At 30.6% G+C, this 13,994-nt stretch overlaps 2 protein-coding genes across 2 annotated transcripts; both read left to right on the top strand.

The window, feature by feature from the left end:
- Positions 1-2,180: 2,180 nt before the first annotated feature.
- LOC110614815 (WUSCHEL-related homeobox 4) lies at positions 2,181-3,576 on the top strand. Its single transcript, XM_021756482.2, has 3 exons — positions 2,181-2,419; positions 2,681-2,962; positions 3,047-3,576. Exons 1-3 carry the CDS (start codon positions 2,213-2,215, stop codon positions 3,194-3,196), a joined length of 639 nt encoding a protein of 212 aa, XP_021612174.1. The 5' UTR covers positions 2,181-2,212; the 3' UTR covers positions 3,197-3,576.
- Positions 3,577-10,329: 6,753 nt separating this feature from the next.
- Positions 10,330-12,451, top strand: LOC110614814 (transcription factor bHLH95). The gene is made up of 3 exons (XM_021756480.2): positions 10,330-10,751; positions 11,417-11,866; positions 12,066-12,451. The coding sequence occupies exons 1-3, from the start codon at positions 10,554-10,556 to the stop codon at positions 12,162-12,164; spliced, it is 747 nt and encodes a 248-aa protein (XP_021612172.1). The 5' UTR covers positions 10,330-10,553; the 3' UTR covers positions 12,165-12,451.
- Positions 12,452-13,994: the final 1,543 nt, after the last annotated feature.

Here is a 13,994-nt window from a genome sequence, read left to right as displayed (position 1 = left end):
ATAAATCGGTGAGTAAAAAAACCTTAAGGTTATACTAAATTCATGGCATGAAGAATTTTTGTTGGTTTCACATGGGAACCAGAATGTTTTTCATAGCAGCTGCTATAAGAGGAAAAATGACGACTTTAATTCATTAGTCTTTGTGAAGATGGTATGTTTTTCTAGGCTCTAACTACCTCTAGAAAACAGGTGGTTTTGTGAGAAAAAACGCAACCCTTTCGGCTGAATTCCACAATCATCCCCACAAAATCAGTGCAGATTTAGATGGATAAACCCACCGCAAAACCAAGTAAAAAGAATATATATTATTTTAAAACATCGCCTGTTATTACCGTCGAAATTTAGTGCAAGAATGTATATAGCATACGACATTAAGTCAAGATTCTTACAACTGCTTCCAGACATGAATTCCAACCATTATCCTTTAACGCAAGTAAATATAAAATGCAATTGGAAAAATTACATTTTAAAAATACATTAGTATTTATCTTTTCAAATCAGTAAGTGTGAAGGAAAAAATCAATAAGAGTTTATTATCTTTTCTGAATTACAGGAACTAAATAGTTATTATTTTGAAATTACATGAATTAAAAAGTTATAACTTTAAAATTACAGAAGCCAAATAATTATAATTTTAAAAAACAAAACCAGACTGGTCTTTCACCGTCTACTAAGGCACCAACGAAACAGATATTCCATACTGAGAAAAGAAAAGCAGAGAAGTGTTTCTATTTGTTCAGTTTCAGAAGCGAAATTGTCGGAGTTAGAACATAACCATGATGAAAGAGTTAGCCTTAAAACGAGAGTATTGATGACAAAGAACTCGTGGCAATGATTCTAAATCGAACATGTTTCACTTCTCCCTTGATTATATGCTCTCTCACACGTGCAACAGAAGAAGAAATCACTTGACAATCTCCAAAAATTTGTCCGTGATTGAAGTCATCAAGGTCAGACAGTCCAGATGCTTCTCTGCAATGCTGGTTTCACAACATAACTCATCATATATTTACAAGGAAGCAGAATTATTATTCACCCCTTCTGTTATAATACTTGCTTATTATCAGCTAATAAGTGCCTATGGCGTTGGCCAGCCAGACCCAAGAGGCCGAGGCCGAGAACCAAACACAGTCTTTTAAAAACGAAAAAATTGCTGTTTAATTCTTATATTTTGAAAAAATCAATTAATTCAGTTCTCGATTTTAAAAAATATATTAAAATATATTTAATATTTTAAAAAAATTTTTAATTAATTATTTTTTAATTTTAATTATTAAATATTATATAAAAATTTAAAATAATATTAATACAGAAAAAATAATTAATAGATTTTTTATAAACTGAAAGATGAACTAATAAGTTTTTAAATTAAATATTAAAATATTTAATAATTAAAATTAATAAAGAAATTAATTAATAAAATTTTTAAAATATTAAAAATATTTTAATATATTTTTTAAAAAATTTCTTATGATATAAAAATTAAATAATAATTTTTTGATTGAAAGACACAAGGTTTGGGTAGTAATTTTCCCATTAAAACACACAAGGTTCGGGTTTTAAATAGTTTATACTATTTGGGAAATTGGAGCTACAGTTCCTAAAGGAGAGGGATTGGATATGGCAAGCACTAAGAAAATATTTGATTTTTTATTGATTGTTTTTTCAAAAAATTCTCTACCCACATGAAAAAGACGACGGCATTCATTACTTGTTCTTCTCACTCACCACAAATATCCGTATCTTGAAAAGCAAAACAGGTTCCATTTTGAAGTTTTGGGATTGGAGGAATCTTTTTTCATTCTTCACTCTTCTTCTTCTTCTTCCCTCTACTTTTCTTTTTGGGGGAGAAAAAAGCTTGAGAGAGGCCACCGAAAAGCAAACTCACCTTATCATGAAAGCAAGAAAAAAAAAAATTAAAGGACTCGACGAGACGGGCCAACCCACACATTCACTCACTCACTCACACACCCACACGCTCGCACAGCTATTCTCCTTAATTCCCATCTCTCTTTTTTTGCTTTCTCTCGTTTTCTCACTCTCTGTGTCACTGTGATCTAGTTTGTCTTTTTGTTTGCTTTTTAAAAAATGGAAATCCCAAGTCAACCTCGCCTCATGATTTGGTCTTGGGTTCTTGTAAGCACCACCACATATCCCACTTTCTTTAACACCCTCTATATAATTACCGATCTCTTTCTTTCAATCCTTCACCATGGGAAGCATGAAGGTGCATCAGTTGTCACGTGGATTCTGGGAGCATGAACCCTCTCTCACGCTTGGTTGCAAGCGTCTTCGCCCTCTTGCTCCCAAACTTGCCAACACAGATAGTATCACCTCTTTTGATCTCAAGAGCTTCATCAGACCTGAAAGTGGCCCTAGAAAACTTGGATCCTCTGACGAGAAGAAAGATTCACCTCAGGTGATGATCATTCTTAACTAAATATGTCTGCGTACTTCCCATACTTCCTTTGTCTCTATATTATTATTTTCATGTCCTTTACTCCAAACACATACCCATTTCAAGATACTAAAGGGACAGCAAGTTATAAGACTAGTTTAGAAAGAAACTTATAAAATTTGAGCAAATGAGACTGAATATTACTGTCTTATTCGAGAAGAACTAGGTCTAAATATTACTTATGGCCTGCATGTTGCTGATGATGAACCGTAATTGATGTAGGTGGAGACACACGCAGGAGGGACCCGATGGAATCCGACCCAAGAACAAATAGGGATACTGGAGATGCTGTATAGAGGCGGAATGAGAACTCCAAATGCCCAGCAAATAGAACAAATCACTGCACAGCTAGGCAGATACGGCAAGATTGAAGGAAAGAACGTATTTTACTGGTTCCAAAACCACAAGGCCCGCGAAAGGCAAAAGCAGAAACGCAACAGTCTTGGGCGAAGCCATAGTCCGAGAACCCCAGGCCCCATCACCCCTATATCTTTGGATACGAGGGTATGTGTTATGCGAATAAATTGTGCTATATTTCTTTGAAAACAGAATCTGGTGTTGATTGAGATGTGTGTAAATGTTACACAGGAAGAAGTTGAGAGAGATGAAGACAGTCCATACAAGAGAAAGTGCAGAAGTTTGGCATTTGAGTGCCTGGAATTAGAAGAAAGCAGGTCATGTAGAGAGGAAGGAGATAGAACTCTGGAGCTTTTCCCATTACACCCGGAAGGCAGATGAAGGGGTTTTGATAAATTTCTAATTCATCAACTTTGTTTCATTTGTGATGATGATCTGCTTAATGTGCTTTTCTTTCTTTATTTCTTGCTTTGTTTCGAGAAAAAAAAGAAAGGCAAGAAAGATGTCTCTTTGTACTCCATTTCTGACTTGGACCTCACTCTTTATTCGATCTGTGGTGGGTGTGGGGATGTCTGTGTGTTGTGCGATTCCTCTGGGCTTTGACTAACAGAGAAACTTGTGAAGGCAAAGCTTTTAGGTTTAAAAAAAAGGGGAAGTAGCCTATGGACACTGAAGTCCACGCAGCTACAATTCTTAATGTTAAGCATACGTCCTTGAGATTTCAAGTTTCAAATGGGAAACGGATGGTGTCTTCTTCTTCCACCGATACCAAGAAAAAAATATGACAAAAACATGCCCTGCATGGAAGACTTTGATAAAGCAACGTATCAACTAACAGCGGACATAAAATTTTCTTTTTGAGAGTGATTGACATGCATTTTCCAAGGAAAGTTACCAACTAGTGCTGTGGTGGGGCTACCCATCAGCCTTGCCGCTGCGTTTTGGAGGGAAATGTGCCTAACCTAAATTTGAAACCCAAAGCTCCAATTGCTATTATTACTATTTTTCTTTATTTTTGGAATCAAACAAAGCTACGTATAACATTATTACCAATTTTATCCAAATTGGAGCTTCCACATTCCTCCCTTAATTAGAGTGCACTGCTAATGTTCCATGAATTATTTGGACCTTGATAAGTTACTCCAGCTCATTAACTCTTAACTCTAAAATTTACCATTAGCTAACTTCTTTGCCTCCTATAAAACTCTTACCAAATTGAGTAACGATCTAAGATAAATTGCTTTGAAAAAAATGAAAGAATGGCTAGCCACACTACTACAAAAATCTCAAATAGCACTCAAATTGATATTTTATATACTTAGACTTTAGTCATAAGTAAATAAAGTGGATCTCTCTTGCCGTAGTATAAGCCACACCACAGTTGTTGAACAGTGATTTCGTTAAATGTCAACTATTATTGGCAGGAGTACAAAATGGGCAGCAAACCGATCAAACTCTATTGAACTTTCTCGCAAACAATGTGGCAATCAAGTTCATACACAAAGCTGATTAATTGTCACAATGAAGTAAATCAGCTAGTTGCTCGAAAAGAACATGGAGATTATTAGGCAGATACGTAAGCCAATGGATTTCACAAGTCACAGAAGCTAAAGCACGACACTCAACTTCAAAGGAAAAACCAAACTATCACTCCTTGCTAGAATTATATAATCAACATGCACCAGTATAGCAGTAAAATTCTGTGTTTTGAATTTTAACAACTTGTTTGGTATAATTCATTTTGCAAGAAAATTTTTATAAAATTATATAAGATTTTTATTTCTTTTAAAATGAAATTTATCATGAGATGCATATAGTAATACCATCAAATCAATTCCATGCAATGCACGTTTAAAATGTAAGCAACTTTATAAGTAGATATAATAAAACTAAGCTTGGTATGATTATCTGCACCATTTATGTCACCTTTTCATATACGTCATCACTACTTCAACCATGAATAATGATGTCCTGCAATATTTTGCTGCACTTGGTTGTTAGAACAGGAGATCATTATTTAGCTGTTTGTTATTTAATTAGTATTTTTTTTCTTTACTAACAAAGAATTAAAACAACAGCAAAAGATTTTGCATACTGATATTTGCTACATCACTGTTAGCAAGCCTTCCCAATATTGAAGTGAATAAAATAACATGCGACAGCTTAAAACTGAAAAAAAAAAGGATGATCAATAAGAATAAACAATTATTGAAAACTAATATAAGATCTCGTAATTTAGACAATCAACTTTAGCTAAACATGTGGTAATGAATTAGCTTCTCTTCTAGTACGAGTGAAGTACACATTTGACAGTGTCGCACAAGTTAATTAATGATTTTTTCATATAAAAAAAACACTTTAGAACGAAATTTCAATTATGTTTATTTATTGAGAGAGAAAATGTTTTTAACGAATATTTATCTATAAAAATGAATCATCGACTTCATTCAAGAGAAAGAGTGTGGAACGATTTATTCTAACATTCATCAGTATTTAGAGGATAAATTAATTACATGTCGAAAGCTAATAGCCAAGAATTTTCAAAAGGGTAAACGAAAATCTGCCTGAAAACGTCTGATTCAGACTGCAACGGAAAGTAGAAACTGGAAACATACCGTACAATGAAGGCCCAATAATTGTCGTTGATTGGGCCGAAGGAATCCTCTTGCCAATTGGTCTAGCTTGCAATCTCTTTACGAAAGAAGGGCATTCTTGCGCCCCCATTCCTCTCCACTTAGTGGCAGATACAAAAATTTTGTCATGTAGAAGTATCTGACATTCCATCCCTCTCCACTTAGAAAATTTATTTTAAAATATATAAAAAAATTTAAATTAATGAATTATTTTATTAATTAAATCATATATTATTAATTATATTGTAATTTATCATTAATTTTTCTAAATTGAATTAAATTTTCACATTTAGAGCTATTACATAAAATGCTATAAAGATAAATTTAAAATATATAATATTTGAAATAATTCTAAAAAATTATATAATTTATTATTCTGTAGTTAATTCATTGAATAAAACATTTTCGTAAAGTAACACATTAGTGTTTTTTAATTTTTAAAAATATTTAAATAATCTTAAAATTAGTAAGACTTCAAATTATGATAGTTTTTAAAATGATGATAATCGCTTTACTATTAGTTTTTTTTTAATTATTAATATGTTGAAAATTATTTTGTATATCTTATAATTTCTATCTTTAAATTTGAACTTATTATTTAATAATTTAATATTTTGATAATTATTTTACTATTTTAAAAATTTTAATCAATATTTAAATTTATTATTTTAATAATCTTATCTCAAAAAATTATTTTTTAATTTATTAAAATTTAAATATTATCGAAACTATTAATTTTTAATGTGTAAATTTTGGATGTAGAAAAATATGAGAATATTAGAATTTTAAGATAAGAGTAATTAAAATATATTTAAATATTAATAAATTACCAAATAAAATTAATTAAACTTAAAAAAATAAATATGCATATCTAAAACAATTTATAGCGCAATAATTTATTAATTTTAAATTATTTTAAATAATAAAGTTATTATCAGTAAGATACTAATAATAATTATTTTTTAATCAATGAAAATAAAGGTTATTTTGTAAATTAACGATTACTGTCCTCTTTTAATCTCTCTCTCCTACACTGTATTGTATTCTCTCATCTCATCTCAATATCCTTTCTCTTCAACGCCTCTTTCTGTCTCCCTCTCTCTTCTTTTCTTTGCATTCTTCTCTTACAGGAGTTTTTTGTTCTTTTCTTGTTTTTCCTTTTTCAAGGGAACTTTTCCACAATGTTTGTGAACAGCTCCATCAAAATTGACCTTGATAAATGGTGGAAGGGGAGGTAACCAAGAGACCAACTCATTTTCTACTCGATTTGTATGGGAGGAATCGCTAGTATTAACCTCAAATGCACCCAAGAATTCATCAAAATGCGTGATAGCAGCCCTAAGGATCTCATTATATTCTTGGCTTAAATTCCTGAAAATTAAGGCATTTTTGCTTTGGATATAAGTTTAATTATTATATTTTTATTTAAAAATCAAATAAGTTTAATTGTTCGGCAAATTAAACCCAATTATTCTGTTTTTCCAAATAATTAAGCAGAGAAAATCAACAATGTAGGATGGAAGAGGAGTTGAAGCAAGCTGATCTGAATCTTAAAAAGGAATTAATCCAAACAGTAGCCAATCTTGGGCAATGGAATAGCAAATGCATAAGAGTTTCCCGGTCGCCACACCAATTTTAGTAAGGATCAACATGGTTTAAATTAGCGTGTAAGAGATCATTGCAAGGTAGACGATTTTTTAGCACCATCCAGAGGAAAATAGAAAGTTTTCTTGGTAAATGAATTTTGCATATTTTTTTTCCAAAAAAGCATCCATATCGATAGAGGAACTAGATCCCAAGTCCCTGCAAGAAGAAGACACGCAAAGGATTTTTGCAAGCCAAAAAATAACCTGATTTAACGGTATACTTACCTTGCCTATTGTAGTAAAATAAAATGTTATCCTCCTGCGGAGCCATCAGAATACGGATAGTAAGAATGTGTTGGATATCATCATGTGTAAAATTAGCCTCCAAGATTTGCTTGTTTCAAACATATTGAGAATGATTGATTAATTGATAGTTAAGGCAAATGGACGAATCATGTTTGCTTTTAGGTTATGCTGTGCTGGGTTATGACTTCAGAATCCAAGTATTTTCTTTGCCAAGAATAGAATTTCCGAATCACTTTCCATCTAACGCCCTCGAGTAGAATTTTCCTTCCCCATAGAATGTTTTGCCATCCCCATGATGAAGAACTGCAAGCTTAAACTCGGAGAAAAGAGATAGAGTGAAAATATTTTCCTTTAACACATGCGTTAGCAAAGAATTTGGATACTGAAAAATTCACCATCCTTATTTAGCAATCAATATTATACTAAAACTTTGTAGATCTTTGAATCCCAATCCACCTTTACATTTTAGTTCGCACAAAGAATTCTAGAAAATCCAATGCATTTTGTGAGAGGAATCATTTTTGTGTTTTATGGAGGTTTTTTTCTAATTAAGTGACGCTCGACATCTCAAGGAATTCTCTCGTCTCCTCCTGGCGGCAACCCTTATGGTGTATAAGTGATGTTGATGAATTCTGTGATGCGCCCCCTCTCTTAGCCTTGACGACCCTTCTGGCTGTGGTTTATTTTGGTTACTGGAGGTCTATATTGGATCTGGGATTTTCGATATGTCCTTATGGCCTTATTCTTCAGTATGCATGTTTTCCTTGTTGAAGGCAACGACGGTGACATATGTTAGATCTCGATTAGCTTAGGGTTTCTGGTCATGGGCCTTGACTTAGCCTATTTATATCCTTTCTCAGCCTATGATATTTCCCATACCTTGGGCCATTTCTTTCATAGATGGATATCTTTATTTTTTTTTTAAAAAAAAATCTAATGATAGTGAAACTAATTTTTATATGAGTTCATAGTCTTTGTAGCTTTACCACATTTTATAAAAAGGCAGTTGGTTACATAATGATTATTGTCCTCAGATAAAAACAAAAATTCCAACTTTACTAATTGCTATTCCAGCCAATCCTTAGAGAATCTTCAAAAGGAAAGATAAGTTTTGTTCAGTGGTGAAGCCACGTTGTGGAAATAAGAATTAATTAATTAATTAATTATACAATAGAAATAAATATAAGATTAACAGTTAAATCATTATATTAAATTATCAATTTACTGAAGATATATATTTTTAAAATTTTACACTATATTAGAAACATTTTATATTAACTTCTCTTTTTATCAATTTTTATGGTATAAGTATTTTTTTTTGTTTTCATAAAAAATACTCTTGTTATTTTCACATTAATTATTAAAAATTAAAAATCCTTTTGGAAGAAAAACAAGTCATAGTGCCAAACACACGGGATACCACCTGTTGAATTTGGGCAACGCTCGATTAGATTGTAAACAAAAATAACTTGTGCTGATTTTGGAATTTAGGGATTTAAAAGGAAGAAGAGTTTTAGATAATTTAAAAGGTAAAAATTAATTAATTTTTTTTTTCTACGTCAATTGTCCATATCAACCATTGTTAGTGTGTTTAAACTTCAAGCGCACTGGTATGAAGATCGGGATAATTATTAAAATAATATTTTTTTAAAAAATTATTTATCAATTTAATGTGAAATCAAAATAATTTACGCCTGTAATATTTGTTCTAAAAAATGCTAACTTAATTAGCGTTTTTTTAGAAACATTATAAAAATACCAACTTCAATGGCGTTTTCAATGGCACTGAAAATGGCAGTAATGTCAGCTGCTCCGTGAAAAATGGTTTTATAAAAAAAAAATTATCATTAAATTTTTATATATTATTAAAATGATTTAAATACTCCTTATTTTTTTAAACTTCAATCAAAATTTCTCGTATTTTATAAAATTGAATTCTTTCGTTATTGTAATTTCTGAACTGTAATGGTACTGAAATGATATGTAAAATTAATTTTATAAAATTATATAAAATTATGTAAAACTAATCATAATGAGATAAAAAATTAATTTTATATGATTATATAAAATTAATTCTACTTCTTCAAACTGTAATTATACTAAATTAAAATCATACTAAAAAATTAATTTTATAAAATTATATAAAATTAATGTAGTTCTCCCAACGGTAATTGTACTAAACTGGAATGGTATTAAAAATTAATTTTATATAATTATATAAAATTAATGTTAGTTCTTCAAACTATAATATACTAAATTAGAATTGTATAAAAAAATTAATTTCATAAAATTATATAATATTAATATAGTTTTCCAAACTAAACTAGAATGATATTGAAAATTAATTTTATATAATTATGTAAAATTAATTATAATTATTCAATCGGTATCGTATTAAATTGAAACGGTATTTAAAAATTAATTTTATATAGTTATATAAAATTAATTATAATTTTTTGAAATGTAATTATACTAAATTGAAAAGTATCAGTATTTTTTAAAGCAAACATTATAATTGTAAATTATTTTGATTTTACATTAGATTGATAAATAATTTTTTTAAACAATATTATTTTAACAATTATCCCATGAAAATCATAGAGCCCTTTTAATTCCAATAATAATAAATTTATTTTCTTGTAAAAAATTATGTGAATTTATAATTTTAAAAAAAATGCAAAAAAAAACTATATAACATACTTCACCCATTTCTGAACCAATCAAACTATATAACAAATTAATTTATAATTTAAAAAATAGAATATATCTCATATTAAATTTATTCGATTTTTTAATAATAATTTAAAATTAAATTTAAATTAAAAAATGAAAATTTATATTATTTAGAGATAAATTTAACCGGAAAAAATAGTTTCATCCAAATTTGAGGGGGGACCGAGTGTACAGTAAGTGGACCCGGGTCCGGGTTGGAAAATCTTTATATGACGCGCTTAGCTTCCGTTTCTTGTTTGGAAACTAAATAACGGCATTGTCTCATGATTATATTTTGGTTTCTTCTCTTCTTTTGCAACTCTCAAATCCTCTTCCTTCTCCTCTTCCCTGCACTCTTCTCTGCAATCTAACCATGTCTGCAAATAAAACCCATAAACCAAACCCTTCAAGCTCCTTCCCGATTCTGATAGTTTCTCTTATCACAGTGGAAACAAATTGAGCTTCGAGGCATATAATTCAAGCTTCAATAGCCTAACCCATATGGAGATCACAGCAGTTGCTCAGGTGGGTCAGAAGAGAAATAGAAAAGGGGTTGCAAAAAATGGAGAGACTGTTAAGTCTGGTAGTGCTGCTGAATCAGAGCATGATGTACATATCTTGACTGAGAGAGAAAGGAGGAAGAAGATGAGGAACATGTTCTCTAATCTTCATGCTTTGCTTCCTGAACTCCCTGCTAAGGTGTTGTTCGTATTTGTTAAAATGTTTGTTAATGATTTGTAAAAGATATAGGCTCAACGAAGTACCATTTTCCTTGATGATCATGTCATATGCAATATTGGGTGCCTTGATGAACGCCATCAAACTTAAAATTTTTTATTGATTTCTCTAAGCTAGCGTTGCCATTCCAGTGTCTATTCCTTTAATCGATTCCACCCAATTTGAAAATCAAGCATATGACCGAGTTTGAGTCTTTTGGCAAGCGTACTCAGCTTTCCTATGATGCGATCGAGTCTTCTTCCTTTTTGTTGGGATGTGGGAAGGAAGTCAATTTCATAGGACTGAGTTTATTCCTTTGCATGCAATTAATGGGTTCCAAGTTAATTCTTTTTATATCTAGGTCATAAAGCTTGGTAGCTTTCATTCCTTGAAATCTTGATTTGGATTTTGGAATTTTTGGCCGCCGGAGGACATCACTTCGCTTTTAGACTTTAGGGTTTTCGTGATTCAAATGTAATTATTCCATCCCAATTACATACATGCTATTTAGCTTTTGATGGAACTAGAATTGGATCCATTATTGCTTCATAAATTAATAGACAGGTTACTTTCTATATCAATGGGAGAAGTTAAACTTTCTGAACTTCAAAGTTCAAAATCTTAATCTATATTTTGCTCTCGTACAGGCAGACAAGTCCAGCATTATTGATGAAGCAGTAAAATACATTAAGATCCTCCAAGAAACTCTCCAAACGCTAGAGAAACAAAAGGAAGAAAAGCTCCATGGAGCAACAATTGATGAGAGTGAACCATCAGTTATCACATCACATAAAGAAGTATTTGAATCCAGGGAAGCCTTTTTGGCTATTCAGGGACCATCAAAAGGTTCCTCTATGGCTACAAATATGCCTCATTCATGTCCTGTCTCTCTTTCTCCATCTTGCTTCCGGACATGGTTTTCGCCAAATGTTGTGATGAACATAAGTGGTAATGATGCACAGATTAGTGTGTGTTCACTCAGGAGGCCTGGATTTCTTACCAGCATCATCTATATACTAGAGAAGCATAAATTGGATGTTGTATCAGCTCATATTTCCTCAGACCAATTTCGCAGCATTTACATGATCCATGTTCATGTGAGTATCGATGTACTTATGTGAGAATCTTGCTGGTTCCTTAAGTTTTTATTTTCCTCTTTGTTTGGCATGGGGGCTACTAATTAAGCAATCCATATCATTGACTTTCTTTTGTATGCCCATAAATGACTTCCATATATCTCTTTAGTTTTCTTTTGAAATGGAAATGCTTTTGACACTCTGAGGCTCCAATGATCAGGCTGGTTGGGGTTCTGGTCAGTATCCAGAGGCATTGTCAGTGGAAGATACATTCAAGCTAGCAGCAGGAGAGATGAACTTATGGCTATTGTCATGTTGATTCCGGGCGGCCGACTGAAAAGAATCACTTCCCTCTAGGCATCTGCCTTTTCTGCAGAAGGGGTGACTCTTGCTGAAGACATGAACAAATAGATTACCTTGCTCTACTTGGAGGTTGAATAGTTTATGTTCATCCAGAGAATATGATCTAATAAACTTGTTGCATACATATACTTGAGCCATGAGTGTGTAGAAAAAATGCATAAAGAAATTAAATCAAGTGTATACATACAATATATGCATGAGAGATCAGAGAATCTATAGAAGTTCAATTATCTTCTAAACAAATCCAGTTGGTGTGTTGAATCCTTTGCTGATTAATTAATCTATGGACATGGGCTTACTTAAATTTACTTTCAATAATATTTAGTGCTAAACTAATAATACAATAAAATAATGATATTTGAATTTCTTTAATAACCGAGTTAAAAGAGTTGAAATTTTGAATATCACATAACGTTTTCAGACATGGATTACAAAATAAAGAGGTTATAGAGTCTAAGGTTTAAGTAAATTATACTAAGGCATATGATTTTCAAATAAGATCCTGGTGTTTTTTTTTTTTTTAACTCTTGATCTTCTCTTTCCTCTTTTATTTTTTTTTAATTTTTTATCATTTCATTATGGTCATTCCTTTTTTATTCTAGATGGAAGATGATTAATAATTTTTTCCTCTACACCTTTTGGTAGAATTATAAATAAATAAATATATTTTTTGGTATAAATTTATACTCTTATGTGAGGGATCTTCCTTGATTTGTTGTTTTTCTTCTTTATTTAGTGTGTTATTGGATTTTCTTGCTTGCAAGGTTGGTTTTGGGCGTCATTAGAAAATTTTCTTCATTGAATTGTGCGAGCTTGGAAGGAAAGATGGGTTTTTTCCTTCCCTGAAGAGTTTCCTTTTCTCTCACCTCTCACCTTGCATCTCCTTCCTTTGGTGCGAACAAAGTTTTTTGTTGCTATGCTCCCTTTTTGTTCAACTTTTGTGGCTCCTCCTTAGGAGGGAATTCTAGTTATTTGGTCATTTTGTGCTTCGGTTGGTAATGGTTCTTCTACTCTGACGACCGTGCTAGTATCCTCCATGTGGCGAGTCTAGAGTATACCCATCTCTAGGCAAGCTAGAGTTTGTTAAATCAGGTTAGGCTCTTCTTATGCAATGGGCTTGGGCATTGGGCTTCTATGCCCTTTCTTTTAATGCAACTATCGTATAATAATAATAAAAAAAAATATTTAAGTGATATGTTATTAGAGATTACCATTTTGGTTGTTTCTATAAAAATTGAATAAATTAAAATTTTAAATTTAAATATTTATAAAAATAAAACTAAATTAATAAAAAATTGATTTAAATTAAATTAATTTGATTTGATTTAATTTTATTAGTTAAATTTTTATTTTTATATTTTATTTTAAATATTATATGATTTAATTAAATTATTTGAATTTTATTTAAAGTCTAAAATCTAATTTTTCTATATTACATATAAAAAATACATAGTATTAATAAGTAGTTAGTTTGATTTTTTTTTTAATTTTTTCTGATTAAAATCAAATCAAATTGATATAATTAAATTTTTTAAAATTAAAATTAAACCGAACTTAATAATTTATAAAATCGAATTGCATTTCTAAATTTATTTAATTCAATTAATTATTTTAATTTGAATCAAATATTACTCACTCTTATATTTATTTTAAATATGTATTGTAGTTAATCATTGCATATATAAATATGAAAATAAATTTAGTTAAATTTAACATTTAAATATTTTTAAAAATTGAAAATTTTACATGACAATATTTTTAATTATTTATATTGAAAAACTTAATA

This window comes from Manihot esculenta, chromosome 5 (assembly GCF_001659605.2).
Source record: "Manihot esculenta cultivar AM560-2 chromosome 5, M.esculenta_v8, whole genome shotgun sequence".
In the NCBI taxonomy this organism is placed as follows: Eukaryota; Viridiplantae; Streptophyta; class Magnoliopsida; order Malpighiales; family Euphorbiaceae; genus Manihot; species Manihot esculenta.
The sequence above is the reverse complement of the archived record's forward strand: the minus strand, read 5'-3'. Positions and strand labels throughout refer to the sequence as shown.